At 41.4% G+C, this 20,075-nt stretch overlaps 1 protein-coding gene, 1 non-coding gene and 1 pseudogene across 3 annotated transcripts; 1 reads left to right on the top strand and 2 right to left on the bottom strand.

The window, feature by feature from the left end:
* The first annotated feature begins 4,750 nt into the window (after nucleotides 1-4,750).
* LOC128780932 (olfactory receptor 10A4-like) lies at nucleotides 4,751-5,698 on the top strand (annotated as a pseudogene).
* A 2,264-nt stretch (nucleotides 5,699-7,962) lies between these two features.
* Nucleotides 7,963-9,286, bottom strand: LOC139440245 (olfactory receptor 2D2-like). Its single transcript, XM_053925805.1, has one exon. The coding sequence runs from the start codon at nucleotides 9,079-9,081 to the stop codon at nucleotides 8,134-8,136; it is 948 nt and encodes a 315-aa protein (XP_053781780.1). The 5' UTR covers nucleotides 9,082-9,286; the 3' UTR covers nucleotides 7,963-8,133.
* A 1,235-nt stretch (nucleotides 9,287-10,521) lies between these two features.
* Nucleotides 10,522-13,326, bottom strand: LOC123480666 (uncharacterized). Of its 2 annotated transcripts, none has more exons than XR_011651199.1 (4): nucleotides 12,755-13,326; nucleotides 12,408-12,575; nucleotides 11,746-11,812; nucleotides 10,522-11,489 (listed from the first exon to the last, which is right to left on the bottom strand). It is a non-coding gene; the product is annotated as an uncharacterized protein (transcript). The 2 variants fall into 2 exon arrangements; XR_011651200.1 differs by having other exon boundaries at nucleotides 12,408-12,562; nucleotides 12,759-13,325.
* Nucleotides 13,327-20,075: the final 6,749 nt, after the last annotated feature.

Genomic DNA, 20,075 nt, shown 5'->3' with positions numbered 1-20,075 from the left:
AGGGCAGATTGCTTGTGGAGCTGCTGCTCTGCTGAAACTGGAAATTGGGATGTTGCTGCTTCCTCTGCCACTGACATAAAAAGTAAAAAAAAAAAAAAAAAAAGAAATTATCCAATTAAAAACACTACCTTACTCAGATGATCAAGGCTAACACCAACAGTGATAAGTCTTGTTGAAAGTATGTCTCCTTCAGCTGATATGATGGAAACAGCACTTTCTCTGTGATCTGCCTTCCCCAAACTCATAACCTGAACCTACTCATGGGAAGAACATCAGGAAAATTCTCATAGATGAGTTTCCCATAAAATATATGACCAGTACTCCTCAAAGCTGTAAAGGTTATGGAAAACAAGTCTGAGAAAGTGTCACAGCCAAGAGGATCCTATGGAGGCCTGACAACTCAATGTAACAGTATTTTGACGGATCAGAAAAAGGGTCAGGAAAAAAAAATAATAATACAAAAATTCCTAAGGAAATCTATATAAAGTATGGACTTTAGTTAATAAGGTATCGATGTTATTCTAATTGTAACAAATGTACCATAATAATGTAAGACAAACTGATGAACGAAATAGAACAGAGGCATGGGTACATGGAACAGACTGACAGCTGTCAGAGGGGAGCGGGGAGAGAAGACTGCATGAAAGAAGGTGAAGGGATTAGCCCAAGAACATATATGCATAACCCACACAGAGAACAGTGTGTTGATGTCCATGGACAGGGGGGTGGGGTGGGGAGGGGAGTTAAGGACTGGATGGAGGTGTGCAAAGGGTGGAGAAATAGGGAGATCTCTAATAGTGTCAGCAATAAAAATAAAGTTAGAAAAAATAATGGGGAAAAGTGAGGAGGTATATGGGAGCTCACGTACTATGTATCTTTGCAATTTTCCTGTAAACCTGAAACTGCTTTAAAATGTCTATTTTTCAAAAATACAAGAAACGGTTTGCTGTCTTTGCTTTCTTGTATTACTTACCTCTTAATTTAAAGTGTAGACTGGGCCTAGCTAATTGAGTGCAAGTTACATGCTATGCCCTAGCTGCAATGAAGACAAAGAAAGTGGATTTTGGGTAATATTCAAGTTCTGTGGAGTGAGGCACACTCTAAAATCCCCCCAAATTCACAGAAAACTATAAATGTAGAAAGGGTATTCAATGATCAGAAGCCAAAAATTGACAAATGTCCATTACATATGCCTATGAAACCAAATTATCTCCACTAATGTCTTGACTACTTAAAAATTCCAGACTGACTGGTGCAATTCACAATCTACACAACACAATATTCTCAGCATGTGTGTAACACAGAGCTTTCAGTGATGAGATACACTAGTTTAGCATAGGGAATCTTCTGTTCAACATTAAGACAGCCTTCATCCGATTGTGGTTACTGATATACTCCCAATTGCTCGTACAGAATCTGCCTCATTCAATCATAACATAAATGTGATGAGTGCATCTAGAAGTGGTCTAGGAAAAGTGTTGGCTTAAGTCAGGTCAAGTTTCTCTGTGTGTGTGTTTTCTTTTAATGCAGATAGATTAGTTCATAAGAAGTGAACCAATATATCAGAAGAGCTGAATTTCATGATGAGAAAAGGGAATGGAGTTTGTAACAAACAATTCTATGCATCTGAAGGATCTGGTTCCAGGTGGCTTTGGAGACCTTTATCTACACAGTAAGAGTCATGGTTTTTTAGCTCTTCTCTAGGGATTACAATGAACAGCTTTAAGTTTTCCTAACCTAGAGCTACTGTAACACCAATTCTCAATTGAAGAGTGTATTTCCTTTAGCATGTTAAAGATGATTTTTCACTGTCTTCTGGGCTCTGTGGCTTCTGATGAGAAAAGCCACTGACATTCGAATCATAATAAACTCAATCGAGAGGAGGAACAGAGAGATACCTTATAAAGGTGTGCCATCACAATAACTAGACCTCCTGTGAGGTGGCTGCAACCTGAAAATGACCCTTGTTCCATTAGAGAGGACCGTCTGGGTTTCAGTGGAGATACATGGTCAGAAACTTCATGTGTCCGAGAGGTATGGAAGGAAGGCTGATCATTCTACCCGCTAGTTAGTGCATTTTCCTTTTCCCTGCACTCTTAATTGACTCAAGACAATGTCTGACATGTTTACCGGCAATACTTCCAGGTTAAATTTTTTATTTGCCTAGCTAGTTAAATATGACTTCTATAAAGGCCATTCCTATCACAAACAATTCATGGCAAACATCATACTCTCAGTCTTAGAAAATATCATTCCACCATTCTGTCATCTCTTAACTCTAAATCTTGTAGCATTGAGAGAGTAGCTGTGGGACAAGTAGGAAGTGATCTGATCTTGAACCTTAGCTGTGCCTAAGGTTCAAAAATTAAAGCTGTTAATAATGTCATCAACCTTATGTAAAACTAATTAAAACTTAGACTACATTAATTACTAAGTTTGGTGTTCAGCACTCCACTAGCTGCAGAAGGTACAATGACAAAGGAATAGATTTGTCCTCATAGTGTTAACATTTCAACGACATAACTAGACGCACACACACACAATTATAAAAGTGCTCTATTACAGGAAACACACAAAGTGTTCTAAGAGAATTAAAAAATGATTCCTTGGTTTGGCCAAGGGAAGACAAGAAAACTTCACACAGGAAATTATGTTTCAGCTGAAACTTGCAAGATGAGCAGGAAGTTATACATAATTGCAGGAAGAGACCTCCAAGAATAGAATACCACTTGCAGAAGGCAAGGGGGGTGAGAGGACATGGCGTGTGCACAGGACAGAAAACATTTTCATGTGACCAGAGCACCAGCCATGTAGGGGATTCACAACTGGAAAAACAAGCACATGTCAGAGAAAAAGTCCTTATTAAGGGGTTTGTCCTTAATCCCAAGGACAGTAAGCAGGAAGTAACTTAATCAGAGTTGCTCTCAGATCACGCATAAGTCAAAGATGGTTTGAAAAGAACAAACTGGAATGAGGTTCCTACAATATTCCAAGCCAGAGAAACGAAGAGCCAGAATCTGCAATCAGTGTGGTAGGGATGGGGAAGGGGACACTGACACAGTGTTCAGAAGGAAAAGTAATCAAGTCTAGGGCATGAATGAAAGGATTTTCCTCCCAGTTCCTGGGTTATATAGTGGGCATTGTCATTTTCTGAAATGGGGCAGATAAAAGGAGAAGGCTTGGGGTGGAGGAAGATACTGAGTATAATTTACAACTCACTACTGTTTAAATTTGTGTATATTGTATGAGGCCGTGTTGTTGATGCATGGAGTGTTTTGTGTCTAAATTCCTTATGCATAGGACTCACTATGCTTCTACATTCTGTCTATAGAGTTATTTCCCTGATTTCTCCACATTTTCTTCATTATTTATCCATTCATTCCATAACAATTTACTGGGCATCTACCTTTCTAGGAACTGAAATAAAAAGTTAAGTAGCATAATTTCTTCTCTCAAGGCACGTACCATCTTGACTATGAGAGGGAGACCTAAGTTAACGATTATTCTAAAATAAAGACTATGAAAGTGGTATTTTATATCTCCAGTGTTAATATCTTGAAACGTCCTGGTCCTCTCGAGAAATTGTCTTACTCTTTGCCTCCTACTGTCACCCAATGCCGACCTCTCCAGCTTGTCCTCTCCCGGAGCTCAGACTTCTTCTGGTTTTCAGAGAGTGGGTGGAAGTGCTGCCTGGAGGTTAAATCCATGACTCGGAGTCACATGGCCCTGGACGCATGTCCCTATGCCAACTCTTGCTGGCGGCCTATCCTTAGGAAAAGTACTTATTTTTGTATTCCTCCTGTTGCTTGGCTGTAGAGTGGGACCAATAAAAGTTTCTATTATCTTTTGGTTGCTGTCAGACAAACAGCATGAGCCATACAAAACATTTGTATTAGGCCCTGGCACTTATTAGGTACTCAATAAATGTTAATTTTTATGTGAAATGAAAAAGGTATCAAAAAGAAGTTTTCATAGAAGAAGTGATACCTGGCTTGAAGTTTTTAAAATGAATAGGATTCAGCCCCCAAAAAATTGAATAGCACTTTGTCATTGTTTTTGCTCTTTACCTCCCTCCTTCCTGCTCCACCCTGACTTCACATCTTGCACCTGCTCAGGGCTTTACTCAAGTGTCTCTGCAGTGCAGCCTCCTGTGCACTCCCCACAGCGCCAAATACTATCTCCTTCTCCCCGCCTTGTTCTTCTTCATTATTACAATGAAGATTCCTCCAATATGCTGAAATCTACCTGAGTGTGGGCTGCGGGAGACTGGCACACATTCAGGACTTCTCAGGGATTCAACAATCCCTGTTGGCTCACTTCCTTTGCTTTCCTCCTTCCCACCCTTTTATTTTGTAGAAAACATATCGTGACTTGCACCAATACCTTTCTTTGTGCCTCAAGATCTTTCTCTTCAGAAATGCGTGGCCTGGCCTGACTTCTTTTTAGCACCAGTGACTGGTGCTAAAGTAAAGAAAAAGTCAGGGGATGTGTAGATATGCATGTCCATGGTGTACCTCAGTTCAGTCTGAAAAAAAGGTTAGTCTTCTCCTCCCCAAAATGTGAATCCCATAGTCAGACTTGTATTTCCCTTGTTTGAAAGTACAGCTGTTTGATCTTCAACAACGATACCAAGAGAGGTAGAGAATGAAGCCACAGAAGGTTCCATTTCCAAGGGTATAATAGAGGTCTATGTAACATATGGAGAATTCTTCCCAGAGTGCGAATGCCCAGCCAAATCCTGGGCAGAAGAATGATGTGGGGAAACTGGACAACTGTCAGCGAGTTTGTTTTTGTGAGTTTCTCAGCCTTGTCTTCTAGGCTACAGGCTCTACTATTTCTCCTTCTTTTGACCATTTACATTGTGACCCTAATGGGCAACATCCTTATCATCCTGGTCACTACAGCTGACTCTGCACTACAAAGTCCCATGTACTTCTTCCTCAGGAACTTGTCCTTCCTGGAGATAGGTTTCAACTTGGTCATTGTGCCCAAGATGCTGGGGAACCTGATCATCCAAGACACAACCATCTCCTTCCTTGGCTGTGCCACTCAGATGTATTTCTTCTTCTTTGGGGCTGCTGAATGCTGCATCCTGGCCACAATGGCATATGACCGCTATGTGGCCATCTGTGACCCTTTGCGCTACCCACTCATCATAGGCCACAGGGAGGGCCTGTGCCCAGCTGGCAGCTGCATCCTGGTGCTCAGGGTTTCCGGTGGCCACTGTGCAAACCACGTGGATTTTCAGCTTCCCTTTTTGTGGCACCAACAGCGTGAACCACTACTTCTGTGACAGTCCCCCTGTCCTTGCCTTGGTCTGTGCTGATACTTCGCTGTTTGAACTGGAGACTCTGACAGCCACTGTTCTCTTCATCCTCTTCCCCTTCTTGCTGATCCTGGGGTCCTAGTTCGCATCCTCTCCACTATCTTCAGGATGCCCTCAGCTGAGGGGAAACGCAAGGCCTTCTCCACCTGTTCCTCCCACCTCCTGGTTGTCTCCCTTTTCTATAGCACTGCCATCCTCACATACTTCCGACCCCGGTCCAGCACCTCTCCTGAGAACAAGAAGCTGCTGTCGCTCTCCTACACGGTGGTGACTGCCATGTTGAACCCCATCATTTACAGCTTCAGGAACACTGAAGTGAAGGCTGCACTGAAATGGGTCATCCGCCGGACGCTGGGCCCACAGAAACTCTGACTGACTTAGATGGAAACTGAAAGGGTAGAATGCAAGGACAAAGGAAAGAAAAACGAATTCCCCCATTGGGTTTTTGGAGTCCACTCTTTCCAGGAGCCACAGTACACTCACTGCCATTCGGACTTTCCACTGGGATCCACTTCTGAAAACAACATGAGCGATGAAAGAAAGAACTGCATGCAGTAGGCCCAGCGTCCTATGGGACTGTGGTACCATTGTCTCTGAAGATGCCACTAGTTCAAACAAATTAGGTGCCCATGCAAAGGCTGAGAACTTCACTACAATTTGCTGTTTTCTGTTTTAACTTTTTCTGGAACTTCATGCATATCATTTCATAATTTTCTGCTGTCCTTTCTTCTATTTTTCCAAAAACTCTGCAAGCAACTTTTAGACATGTTTTTGTTTACAAGGCAAAGTAATGAAAATAAATAACAGCGTTTTGTTTCATTCTTTCTTTTTTTAGCAACAAATTTTCATTCGGGACTCAGCGTGTGTTAGACCCTGTTAGGCCCAGAAGACACATTGATGAATAAAACAGACCAATTTCTCACCTCATGGAAATTATAGTGAGAGAGGGGAAGTAAAAAGATACTTAAAAACTCCACTGGCAATTGAGGAGTTCTTCCTCTGCTCCCATATGTTCTGAGCCTTGTCTGGAGAAAGACAATTCCACACTACTGACAGTTGCCTCCATCTCAGATTATCCACTCCGGATATGAGAGTTGCTGACAGGAAGTGTGAGAGGAAGTTGCAGTCAAGTATTAGCGGACAACTTAAAGGAAACTGCTGCGAATAACCAAGAGATTCTTTGGTTACTAAATTTTTTTTGGAAATTTTATTGTGATTGGATGAAGTCAACTGTTCATGTTAAGCTTGGGTATCGCTCAAACAGAGCAGCAGCCACACTCTATGATTTCGTCCAGTGAACATTGCCCAACTCTGGACTCTCGGCAAACAACAGGCTTGCACCATGACACCACAGCTGTGTGTAAACTATTCACAAGAATGTAGTGACAATTAACAAAGTAAAGTAGCATTTACTGCACAGGTATGTCCTCTCCACAAACCCATTAAACAACTCTAACTCTGTGAGCCATGGAGGTACCAGGACCAGCTCAGTCTCCCACACAAGTTATCCTTCAGATCAGAGGCATCAGGGCTCAGAGAGGGCAGCACATTCTGAACATCACCATTGGAATTTGCAAATGAAAAGGCAAATCACAGGGTTTTATTTGCATGATGGCAATCACACAACTGAGCAGTTGGCACCATTTATAAATTCGCCATCTCTCATGATTGCCAAGCACTTATCACAGCCTCACATTCATTTAACTTGACCACAGGATGGCAGGCAGAATAATGGGCCCACAGAGACGTCCACGTCCTAGTCCCCTGTACATATGTTCCCTTACATGGTAAAAAGAATTCTGTCGATGTGATTAAATTAAGGATCTTCACATGGGGAAATTAGCCTGGATTTTGTTTTTTTTTACTACAGTAACAGAAAATGAGAAGGCAGGTCAAGAATGACTTTGAAACATTTATTCCCATGGCTTCCTCACCTCCATATACGAAGACCACAGCTTCTGCCTGGTGACCTTCTATACAAACTACCCTCTGCAAGTTCTGCTTGCCTCCTCTTTGTCCTTGGGCCCAGGATTGGTAATAGCTCCTTAGTCTTGCTGCTCTGGGATATCACTATTTCTTGCTGTTTTTCCAAAACCCTGTTCTTACATTTATAAAGGTGTGTCCTAATATATATAGTACTCGTGTCTCTAATAAGAGTGTGAGAAATACAGCATAGTTCATAAACTCTACTTCATTGTTCCCACACTCTTCACCACCCACCTCAAACATACACAAGGGTGGGCAAAATAGGTTTACAAATAATACAGGTAAATAATACAATAATTAATGAATAAATAATAATTTAGGATCATACTCTCTTTCCTGTACTCATAACTGTAAACCTACCTTTGGCCACCCGTGTGTGGAGGTACGTGTGCACACCCGTGTACATGTGGCACCTAGCTCATAGTAAATAATTAAGTGATGTTTGTTCATTTACTATATGATGATGCCAAGAAATTTTAAAAGATAAAGGAAAGGAATTGGAGTAGGTTCTGGGACAGATAGATGTTAATACATAGCATGATTTAATAACGTAGATGTGACAGGTTCCAGGGCTTATAAAATGTGAATGCTTCTCAGGGCATTTCCTAACCCTTAGATGCTGAACGACCACCCAGAACCAAGGCCCTCCTTCCCATCGCTCCATGAATTATTGTCCTTCTCTTACAGAGGAAGGGCTGGATAAAGGGTGGACGGTTGGGTCCATGGAAAAGAAACAAGGATGAGACTCATGCCACGTTCTAGTCTTGCTGAGGAAACTACTCAACAAGTCAGAGAAGTAGAGAGCCTGGCAGGTCTCACTGTCAGTGGCAATTTCCAAGCCTGCATGGAAAATTCCTTGTAGCCACTTTCCTCAGAGCTCCCTTCATGTCTTTGTTCCTCAGGCTGTAGATGAGGGGATTAAGCATGGGGGTCACCATTGCATAGAACACAGACACCAGTTTTTTCTGTTCTTTGGAGGACTTTGGTGTCATGTAGGTGACAATTCCTGACCCATAAAAAAGAATGACCACCACGAGGTGGGATCCACAGGTAGAGAATGCCTTGAGCCGTCCCGCAGCTGACTTCATCCTGACCACAGTCACTATGATGTGGCCATAGGACACCAGGATGAGGGAAACAGGTAAGAGGAGAATCACAACCCCCATGAGGAAAATGGCCATCTCTGAAGCCCAGGTGTCTGTGGATGCCAGGCTCAACAGGGCAGGTGCCTCACAAAAGAAATGTGCAATAGTATCGCTGCCTGTGTAGGGAAGCCTTAGTGTAATGGTGGTGTCCACCACAGATACCAGAATGCCACTGGTCCAGGATCCCACAGCCAGCTGGGCACACACCCTCCAAGTCATGATGCTGGGGTAATGCAAAGGGTTACAGATGGCTGCATACCGATCATAAGACATCACTGCCAGAAGGGCACACTGTGTTCCCCCAAAAATGAGGAAGAGGAGAAGCTGAGCTGCACAACGTGTGAATGAAATGACTTTCTTTCTGGATAGCAGGTGGACCAGGGCCTGAGGAACGATGTTGGTGGAGAAACAGAGGTCAGCCAGAGATAAATTGCAGAGAAAGAAATACATAGGTGTGTGAAGCAGGGAGTCAGCCTGTACAAGGGACATGAGAAGCAGATTTCCAACCACAGTGACAAGGTAAAAACCCAGGAATAAGATGAATAGTAGCTGCTGGGTGTGAGGGTTGTCAGAGAGTCCCAGAAGGAAGAATTCTGTCACCTGTGTCTGATTTGTCTGTCTCATGGTTTGTCTCCTTTTTCAGTACAAAGTCACTACATGCTAAACATAGGTGTGTATGACCTATGAAATTATATAATTCAGAGTTGGAGGGCTGAGGAATTGCCTCCAATCACTACCAACCATTTCAAGAATCTTCTTTGTAAGGTTTTTACAAGTTCATCATGTTGCATTAGTTGGAACATTTTCCGTTTGTGAAACAAATCTTTATGAAATGGTACATTCCGTTTTAATGTCCTCTGGCAAGTGTAAAGTAGATCGAAATGTTATCTTCTTTATTTGTAATATTGCTTATATAATAACAAAAAGACAGATTGAGTTCACATGTAAGGTCATGCTATTTAATTTCACCTTATTATTAACTGAAACCTTGAGTCTTATGCTGGTCTCACAACACCTCCCCCTTCTCATGCTGGTGCAGATGTTTCTCCTTCTTGGACATCCAACCGTTTCTGCTGTCAATTTCTTGAAAGGGTAGTCACAAAGGGATGAGAAATCAAATGGAACTCACTTTTGTCTTAGAGAAAATGACCTGTTTAGAAAGAGCTGGTAAACCAAGAGGTATCTCTGGATAATATGCCATCATCTCTTTGGAAATCCTTATCTCCCCTTCACTGGGGCTCCCATATATCAATCTCAACTGTCAGTGAACTTCCCAAATAATGGACACCCATCACGACACAATGTCTTTTTAACCCACCAGCATGGCTAGTTTTCTGTGTTCAGACCAAACAGCACTGATCTGCCACCTCCAGCCCAGCAAGTCTCCCTGCCTGTGTTCTGTGTCTGCTCCTCCCAGAAATTACACACTACTTTGATAATTTTGCCTATAGTTTTTCATTTTTGTGTACTTTATTAAGCATACCATAGAGCTTTGCTTAATATATTATCATTAATTAAATAAACTAAATAAAAAGTAGTTTGTCACATAGTTTAATAGAGTTGTTTAAAGCACCGGCCTAGAAAGACTTGCAGTAGTCTGGGAGCAATGAGAAAACATCATAGAGCCACTCCAAAAAGACAGAAGAAAATTCTAAAGTCTAAATTTTAAGGTTGTATGCGAGGCTTGGTCTATCAACCCTTCGTCTGTCTGATAAAGGTACTTCAAGATAATGATTTCAAAATATCAAATACATACACACACATATGTGCACACATACAAAAATGAAATGTATAGTTGTATCAGGAAAAGCGACTACATCAAAATATAGTTTTAATAGTTTTAGGAAACAAATATGAGATATAATAGTACACATGCTTCTTTAAAAGAGTAAATTTTAAAATGTTGTGGCAAGTCTAATAACCACCTTAATTTCAAAATGATGAGCTTAACTTATATTTTGAGGTATCTTCAACAACTGCAATGCAATGTAAAAATATCTCTGATTTCTACTGGTGATGAAGTCATAGGTATTGGTAATGTTGGTTTGGGTTGTTTACCTTCATTCAATTAAGAAAAACATTTTGGATTTCGGTTAAAGTAAAATAGAGAAGTAGCATTTACATCTAAATCGAAGAATCCCGTGAATTCCAAGTGAAGAACTCCTGGGCTGAAGCTATTGCCAGTTTTCTCAAAAAGACACAGATACCCTCTATGTAATCTGAAGGTGGAGTCTTAGGAGTTTGGATGGGTCCATGAGCCAAAATGATGACAGTTTACAACTCATCAATGAAATAATAAATGAATAAATAAAATGTTACTATGAACAATCACATCTCTGCTTGATTATCGTTCATGACTCTCTTCTTTGACACAGGCCACCTTTCTAGGCATTTTTCCCCACATAACTAGGACACGCTGTATTTTTATATTCTACTGGGTTTTGCTCAGCCATCTAATATTCCCTCTATTTAAAGGTATGCCTACTACAAAGAGTTAGCATCCTTTCTGTTGAACATTCTTCACACTTTGAATACTCAATCACCTTATTTGCTGAGTAAATGTGATTGGCCAAGTACTTTCTTGGTGATGGGGATAGAGACAGAAGACCCATCTTCTGAGGCCAAAGACTCTCAGATAGGACGGACCAAACTATAATCATGTTTTATCTCCAGTGCCATTGTGTTTCTGGAACATCATAGATTCACAGCAAATACTGGGTCATGAATGAATGTACTGGACCAACTGAGTCCATATGATCTAACAATTACTTAAATCTAACTAATATAGAATTACTTCTGATAGGAAATGCAGACTCTTGTTAAATAGCTGATATAAAAATAAATTTTGAGAACACAGGCTATTTTAAGATAGGTACTTTTGGAATTACCATCCTGTAATGGAAGGTATTACCTGGTTAGTTGTTAAAGTCTCCAGGTGATGGTTCAGCTCAGGTCCTTTAGACTTACTTTTTTTTGCCACAGTTCACATCCTTCTCAGAGGTATTAGTGGTGTGTCTAGACCTCAGGGAAATCTAAATGGTAAGCAAATAATGTTCTTGGTTTTGATGAAAAGATAGGATAAAAACTAAACACTTGTCACAAAGGTCCAAGTGAAGTATGTTTGCATCAGTGGTCAACTTAATGAAAGGGCAGCTACACGACTTTGGTGATTTCTATGTCTTCTTATCCATTCCCCAGCCCCCATCCTTAACACACATAGACATAGATACACACACATACACACATTTACAAACACCTGGTACAGCCTAGACACGAAAATGTACTTACTGCATGATGTAGTTACCTCCATCATAGCTCTAACAAATTATACTGAAGTTATGTTCCTCCTCTGTTGCTGTAAGACATTCAGAAATAGCGACCACATCTGACTCATCTTTGTTCACAGCAAATAAGATAAATCCTGGCACAGAATAAGTGTCCAACACATGTTTTTGAGCTGATTTGACTTGAGCCAAAGTAACAGGAGACAGGTGAATGAGTCAGAAATGAGTGTGACTGGTGACTTGTGGGATGGTAGGGATGCTCACTGACCCGGGGAGTATACTATTAGAAGGCCACATCCCTGACCTCTCCTAATTTCTTTTTTAAAGCATGTTATTCTCTCACACACATGTAGAGGAGAAAATGCTCCCCTGGGCCACCCGAGGGTCAGGAATCTTCTGTAAGAAAATCCTCTCTTCTGTCAATCTTTCATGTTATTCTGCCTTTTCTCCAGATTTAACATCAACTTGTAAGTTGATTTCTCTAAAAATGACATGTTACCAGATGTAGGATAGAGGGATAGGGTCATAAAACTATGCATTGTCTAATTCACATTTCTTTTAGGGAGAGGGTACTGGGGAAATCCATAGGAACCAAGAGAAAACTATTAAATTTCTGATTCCAAGATCTTTTGACCTCAAAATCACCTACCATCCATATCCACTTACCGTCTTCCCACCTCATGCAGAGGCATAAGAAGTTTCTCCCAGAGGATCCATAATGATTCCATGGACGTTCTGCTTTTGTCTCCCTCAGGTGAGGACCGTGATTCTTCTTCACAGGGAATGCAACATGGAAATTGTGGTTTGATGAGGCAGATCCACTGTGGAGAAAACCTTGGCTAGATATATTACAGAAGATTTAGCCCTAAGAACTATATTGTTTGTGCAATTATCAGGTGAATTTAAAAAATCAAATATACGAAGGGATTGAGACCAATTCACTCTCAATATATGCCAAGTTATCCCCTTTGTTCAACATGTGCCTCCTCTTTCCCTCGCTCTAATAACCTTACCAACATTTTCTCCTCTGGTGGACAAAAACAGATCAAGTTAGCATGTCGAAACCAATAAAGACATCTCACTGTTGGGAGAGCGGCTGCAGGGGTATTGCTACACAATGGGCAGCAGGGAGACTGGGAGCATCTTGTCATAAAGTCAAAGGGCTCAGTAAAATCAAGGACAAGGTAGGAAGGGGAATCCCCGCATCTCTCATGTTCAGAGGTCTTCTCATTGATTTCAGGACATACTCCGCAGCAATTCTTGCATTTAAAAGCGATGAACAAAGAGAAGCATGAGCAGTCTCTGGAGCCGCTCAAGTGCTCAGGAGAATTCTGAATCATTAGGGTGAATCCTGAGCTGCATTTCCTATCAAAGTGGTTACCAGGAGGACAAAAAATTAATGTGTTGTTAGCACTAACATCTCCTTTTGTGGGAGAGTGCAGATGTAAAAATCCCAACTAAAAGGAGAGCTGATTGAATCCAAAAGTGTATTTAAAAATAATATGGCCTAATTAAATATGATTTCTCTCTGGGATGCAAATGTGTTTCAACATCAGAAACCCAACAAAGAAATTTATTAATTATTGCACTGAAAAATAAAATCAGATAATAATCTCAGTGATGTAGGAAAAACATATTAAAATATATTTTTTATTATTTAATCTTTGTAAATCAGGGATGAATAAACTTTTTTTTAAACCTGGTTGGTTATGCATCAAAACCCAACAACATGGGATAGGTAATCACGAGCGGCGGGGGTAGTGATGTGGACTTTAACCCCAAGATACGATGATGACCGGGCGCCAACGCTGCGACCTTGACCGCCCCGCCTGCCCACCGACTGCCAATTGTCCCTGAGCACCAGCGGGGCAGAAAGAGCTCACTGTTTTAGCAGGTTACATGCTGTAATGACACCAGCTGTCATGTTAGGAAGCCACACCTGGCAGAGAACTGAAGGAGGCCTCCAGGCAACAGCCAGTAAGGAACTGAATCTTGCCAGCACCAGGTGAGTCAGCCTGGAAGCAGAACGCTTCCCAGATTAAATTGGGCTCAAGAGAACCAAGATGGCGGCGTATGTAGACACACTGCGCCTCCTCGCACAACCAGAACTGACAGAAAATCGAACGGCAAGGACGTCCGACACCAAGGAAATAAAAAATAAACATTCATGCAGACCGGTAGGAGGGGTGGAGATGGGCAGCCAGGGTGGAGAGGACTCGCGTTGCCATGGCGGGACCGAGACTGGCGGAGTATGGGACCAATGGGGCAGGCAGTCTGACCACTGGCAGACCCTGTGGCCCCACATTTGCGCAGATAAACCAAGAGGGCTGGACTCAGAGTGGCGGAGAACAGGGCAGGCAGAGCGGCGCATGGCACCCCACGGCCACACATTCGTGCACAGATAAACCGGGACTAAAGGCGGGGAACGAGGCAGACCTCGCGACACAGGGCGCCAGCGCAGGGAAATACAGCCTCAAACGTCTGATTGAAAACGCCCGTGGGGGTTGGGGCGGAGACTCCCAGCCTCACAGGAGAGGTCGTTGGAGAGACCCACAGGGGCCTAGGGCATGCACAAGCCCACCCACTCGGGAACCAACACCAGACGGGCCCAGTTTGATTGTGGGTAGCAGAGTGAAAGATTGAGGTCTGATGGAGAGTGGAGCGGGCGCCATTGCTCCCTCTCGGCCCCTCCCCCACATACAGCGTCACAGCACAGTGACCAGCATTACCTCGCCCTGGGTAACACCTAAGGCTCCACCCCTTTAAGTAGCAGATGGGCCAACCCCCCCCCCCCCCCCGCCAAAAAAAATGGCCCAAATGACAGAACACTCCAAAGCTCCAGAAAAAATACAACTAAACGAAGAAGAGATAGCCAACCTATCGGATGCACAGTTCAAAACACTGGTTATCAAGATGCTCACAGAGTTGGTTGAATTGGTTTGAAAACCAGATGAAAAAATGAAGCCCATGCTAACAGAAACAAAAGAAAATGTACAGGGAACCAATAGTGATACGAAGGAAACTGGGGCTCAAATCAACGGTGTGGACCAGAAGTAAGAAAGAAACATCCAACCAGAAAAGAATGAAGAAACAAGAATTCGGAAAAATGAGGAGAGGCTTAGGAACCTCCAGGACATTTTGAAATGTTCCAACATCCAAATTATAGGGGTGCCCGGAGAAGAAGAGGGAGAACAAAAAATTGAAAACTTATTTGAGCAAATAATGAAGGAGAACTTCCCTAATCTGGCAAAGGAAATAGACTTCCAGGAAGTCCAGGAAGCTCAGAGAGTCTCAAAGAAGCTGGACGCAAGGAGGAACACACCAAGGCACATCATAATTACATTACCTAAGATGAAACAGAAGGAGAGAATCTTAGAAGCAGCAAGAGAAAACGACACAGTTACCTACAAAGGACTTCCCATAAGACTGTCAGCTGATATCTCCAAAGAGACCTCACAGGCAAGAAGGAGCTGGCAAGAAGTATTCCAAGTCATGAAAGGCAAGGACCTACATCCAAGATTACTCTATCCAGCAAAGCTATCATTTAGAATGGAAGGGAAGATAAAGTGCTTCTCAGATAAGGTCAAGTTAAAGAAGTTCATCATCACCAAGCCCTTATTATATGAAATGTTAAAGGGACTTACCTAAGAAAAAGAAGATCAAAAATAGGAACAGTAAAAATGACAGCAAACTCACAGTTATTAACGGCCGCACCTAAAACAAAAACAAGAGCAAACTAGGCAAACAACTAGAACAGGAACAGAACCATAGAGATGGAGATCACATGGAGGGTTGTCAACAGGGGAGTGGGCTGGGGAGAGGGGGGGAAAGGTACAGAGAATAAGTAGCACAGATGATAGGTGGAAAATAGACAGGGGGAGGATAGAATAGTGTAGGAAATCTAGAAGCCAAAGCACTTATAAGTATGACCCATGGACATGAACTATAGGGGGAATGTGGGAGGGAGGGGGTGGGCAGGATGGAGTGGAGTGAGGGGGGGCGGGATATGGGACAACTGTAATAGCATAATCAATAAATATATTTTTTTAAAAGAGGAAAAAAAAAAAGATGTTTCAAGTTTGGATGTCCCAGTCATACAAATGTAGGAATAGGCTCTGACAAAAACAATCAAAATATCTGGAAGTTTTTAATACTGGGATCATGTACCTTAATATTTCATTTTGTGAAAAGTACTAGAGGTAATAATATTTGATAGTTCATAATGTTCTCTCCTGAAACCTCCCCAAAAAGTTTTTTGTACTATCCATCCAAATTTCATATAATTATGGGGTATCAGAGTAAAAAATGAATTCAACAGTCTTCTATTCCAACCATATGTCTGAGGCCTAAACTACTCTATAATATTTTTTATTGAATAAGTATGTAGCATTTGCCTAAAGAAGAATGATATAGCTCCTGACTCTCTTGGGTTGTTCTCTTTCATATATAGTTTTTCTATTACAAATGTGTTCCTCAGGGTACGTCAAAACCAATTTTTCATGTACCTTCAACTCACTTTTTCTAGTTTTATTCCTAGAACAATTCTTTTATTATCTTTCTAGACCACAACTCATTGAAGTCAGTTCCCATATTTGCCCCAAATCAATTCTCACACAACCATCCCCTTTTTCTGCTAAAATTCCTTTATCTAACATAATTTCCATCCCCACTGTCCAAATTCCAAACCCATAGAATCCTGAGCAAAATAAAATAGTTACCATTTTAAGGCACTACGTTTGAGAGGGTTTGTGATGCGGAAATGGACAACTGAAACGTTGAGAGAATCATGCTCCTATTTATTCCTTCAAAATAGATGCTGCTGGGCCTTTCTCACACTACCAATGAAAAGTAGTCTGCTTGAAACCACTCTCTCTCACTCTGTGGAGGGAGAGGGGGAATAAAGGGCCAGAAAGCTTCTAAAGAAATAATATTTAGTATACATACCCCAAAATCATAATAAATTTAATGTGTCACCCAGGGCTCTTATTTGCAAGTAAGAGGAACTGAGTATACATGATTAAATCTGAAAGAAAAAATATTGGAAAAATGGCGATCCTGGTATTCTGGTCCTCAGCCAGAACCACAGACCCAAACGGTATCACAGAACTACCATCCAACACTAGATGGCGCAATTACCCTGCCAACACATCAGGGCAGATTGCTTGTGGAGCTGCTGCTCTGCTGAAACTGGAAATTGGGATGTTGCTGCTTCCTCTGCCACTGACATAAAAAGTAAAAAAAAAAAAAAAAAAGAAATTATCCAATTAAAAACACTACCTTACTCAGATGATCAAGGCTAACACCAACAGTGATAAGTCTTGTTGAAAGTATGTCTCCTTCAGCTGATATGATGGAAACAGCACTTTCTCTGTGATCTGCCTTCCCCAAACTCATAACCTGAACCTACTCATGGGAAGAACATCAGGAAAATTCTCATAGATGAGTTTCCCATAAAATATATGACCAGTACTCCTCAAAGCTGTAAAGGTTATGGAAAACAAGTCTGAGAAAGTGTCACAGCCAAGAGGATCCTATGGAGGCCTGACAACTCAATGTAACAGTATTTTGACGGATCAGAAAAAGGGTCAGGAAAAAAAAATAATAATACAAAAATTCCTAAGGAAATCTATATAAAGTATGGACTTTAGTTAATAAGGTATCGATGTTATTCTAATTGTAACAAATGTACCATAATAATGTAAGACAAACTGATGAACGAAATAGAACAGAGGCATGGGTACATGGAACAGACTGACAGCTGTCAGAGGGGAGCGGGGAGAGAAGACTGCATGAAAGAAGGTGAAGGGATTAGCCCAAGAACATATATGCATAACCCACACAGAGAACAGTGTGTTGATGTCCATGGACAGGGGGGTGGGGTGGGGAGGGGAGTTAAGGACTGGATGGAGGTGTGCAAAGGGTGGAGAAATAGGGAGATCTCTAATAGTGTCAGCAATAAAAATAAAGTTAGAAAAAATAATGGGGAAAAGTGAGGAGGTATATGGGAGCTCACGTACTATGTATCTTTGCAATTTTCCTGTAAACCTGAAACTGCTTTAAAATGTCTATTTTTCAAAAATACAAGAAACGGTTTGCTGTCTTTGCTTTCTTGTATTACTTACCTCTTAATTTAAAGTGTAGACTGGGCCTAGCTAATTGAGTGCAAGTTACATGCTATGCCCTAGCTGCAATGAAGACAAAGAAAGTGGATTTTGGGTAATATTCAAGTTCTGTGGAGTGAGGCACACTCTAAAATCCCCCCAAATTCACAGAAAACTATAAATGTAGAAAGGGTATTCAATGATCAGAAGCCAAAAATTGACAAATGTCCATTACATATGCCTATGAAACCAAATTATCTCCACTAATGTCTTGACTACTTAAAAATTCCAGACTGACTGGTGCAATTCACAATCTACACAACACAATATTCTCAGCATGTGTGTAACACAGAGCTTTCAGTGATGAGATACACTAGTTTAGCATAGGGAATCTTCTGTTCAACATTAAGACAGCCTTCATCCGATTGTGGTTACTGATATACTCCCAATTGCTCGTACAGAATCTGCCTCATTCAATCATAACATAAATGTGATGAGTGCATCTAGAAGTGGTCTAGGAAAAGTGTTGGCTTAAGTCAGGTCAAGTTTCTCTCTGTGTGTGTTTTCTTTTAATGCAGATAGATTAGTTCATAAGAAGTGAACCAATATATCAGAAGAGCTGAATTTCATGATGAGAAAAGGGAATGGAGTTTGTAACAAACAATTCTATGGATCTGAAGGATCTGGTTCCAGGTGGCTTTGGAGACCTTTATCTACACAGTAAGAGTCATGGTTTTTTAGCTCTTCTCTAGGGATTACAATGAACAGCTTTAAGTTTTCCTAACCTAGAGCTACTGTAACACCAATTCTCAATTGAAGAGTGTATTTCCTTTAGCATGTTAAAGATGATTTTTCACTGTCTTCTGGGCTCTGTGGCTTCTGATGAGAAAAGCCACTGACATTCGAATCATAATAAACTCAATCGAGAGGAGGAACAGAGAGATACCTTATAAAGGTGTGCCATCACAATAACTAGACCTCCTGTGAGGTGGCTGCAACCTGAAAATGACCCTTGTTCCATTAGAGAGGACCGTCTGGGTTTCAGTGGAGATACATGGTCAGAAACTTCATGTGTCCGAGAGGTATGGAAGGAAGGCTGATCATTCTACCCGCTAGTTAGTGCATTTTCCTTTTCCCTGCACTCTTAATTGACTCAAGACAATGTCTGACATGTTTACCGGCAATACTTCCAGGTTAAATTTTTTATTTGCCTAGCTAGTTAAATATGACTTCTATAAAGGCCATTCCTATCACAAACAATTCATGGCAAACATCATACTCTCAGTCTTAGAAAATATCATTCCACCATTCTGTCATCTCTTAACTCTAAATCTTGTAGCATTGAGAGAGTAGCTGTGGGACAAGTAGGAAGTGATCTGATCTTGAACCTGAGCTGTGCCTAAGGTTCAAAAATTAAAGCTGTTAATAATGTCATCAACCTTATGTAAAACTAATTAAAACTTAGACTACATTAATTACTAAGTTTGGTGTTCAGCACTCCACTAGCTGCAGAAGGTACAATGACAAAGGAATAGATTTGTCCTCATAGTGTTAACATTTCAACGACATAACTAGACGCACACACACACAATTATAAAAGTGCTCTATTACAGGAAACACACAAAGTGTTCTAAGAGAATTAAAAAATGATTCCTTGGTTTGGCCAAGGGAAGACAAGAAAACTTCACACAGGAAATTATGTTTCAGCTGAAACTTGCAAGATGAGCAGGAAGTTATACATAATTGCAGGAAGAGACCTCCAAGAATAGAATACCACTTGCAGAAGGCAAGGGGGGTGAGAGGACATGGCGTGTGCACAGGACAGAAAACATTTTCATGTGACCAGAGCACCAGCCGTGTGGGGGATTCACAACTGGAAAAACAAGCACATGTCAGAGAAAAAGTCCTTATTAAGGGGTTTGTCCTTAATCCCAAGGACAGTAAGCAGGAAGTAACTTAATCAGAGTTGCTCTCAGATCACGCATAAGTCAAAGATGGTTTGAAAAGAACAAACTGGAATGAGGTTCCTACAATATTCCAAGCCAGAGAAACGAAGAGCCAGAATCTGCAATCAGTGTGGTAGGGATGGGGAAGGGGACACTGACACAGTGTTCAGAAGGAAAAGTAATCAAGTCTAGGGCATGAATGAAAGGATTTTCCTCCCAGTTCCTGGGTTATATAGTGGGCATTGTCATTTTCTGAAATGGGGCAGATAAAAGGAGAAGGCTTGGGG

This window comes from Desmodus rotundus, chromosome 5, assembly GCF_022682495.2.
Source record: "Desmodus rotundus isolate HL8 chromosome 5, HLdesRot8A.1, whole genome shotgun sequence".
In the NCBI taxonomy this organism is placed as follows: Eukaryota; Metazoa; Chordata; class Mammalia; order Chiroptera; family Phyllostomidae; genus Desmodus; species Desmodus rotundus.
The sequence above is the reverse complement of the archived record's forward strand: the minus strand, read 5'-3'. Positions and strand labels throughout refer to the sequence as shown.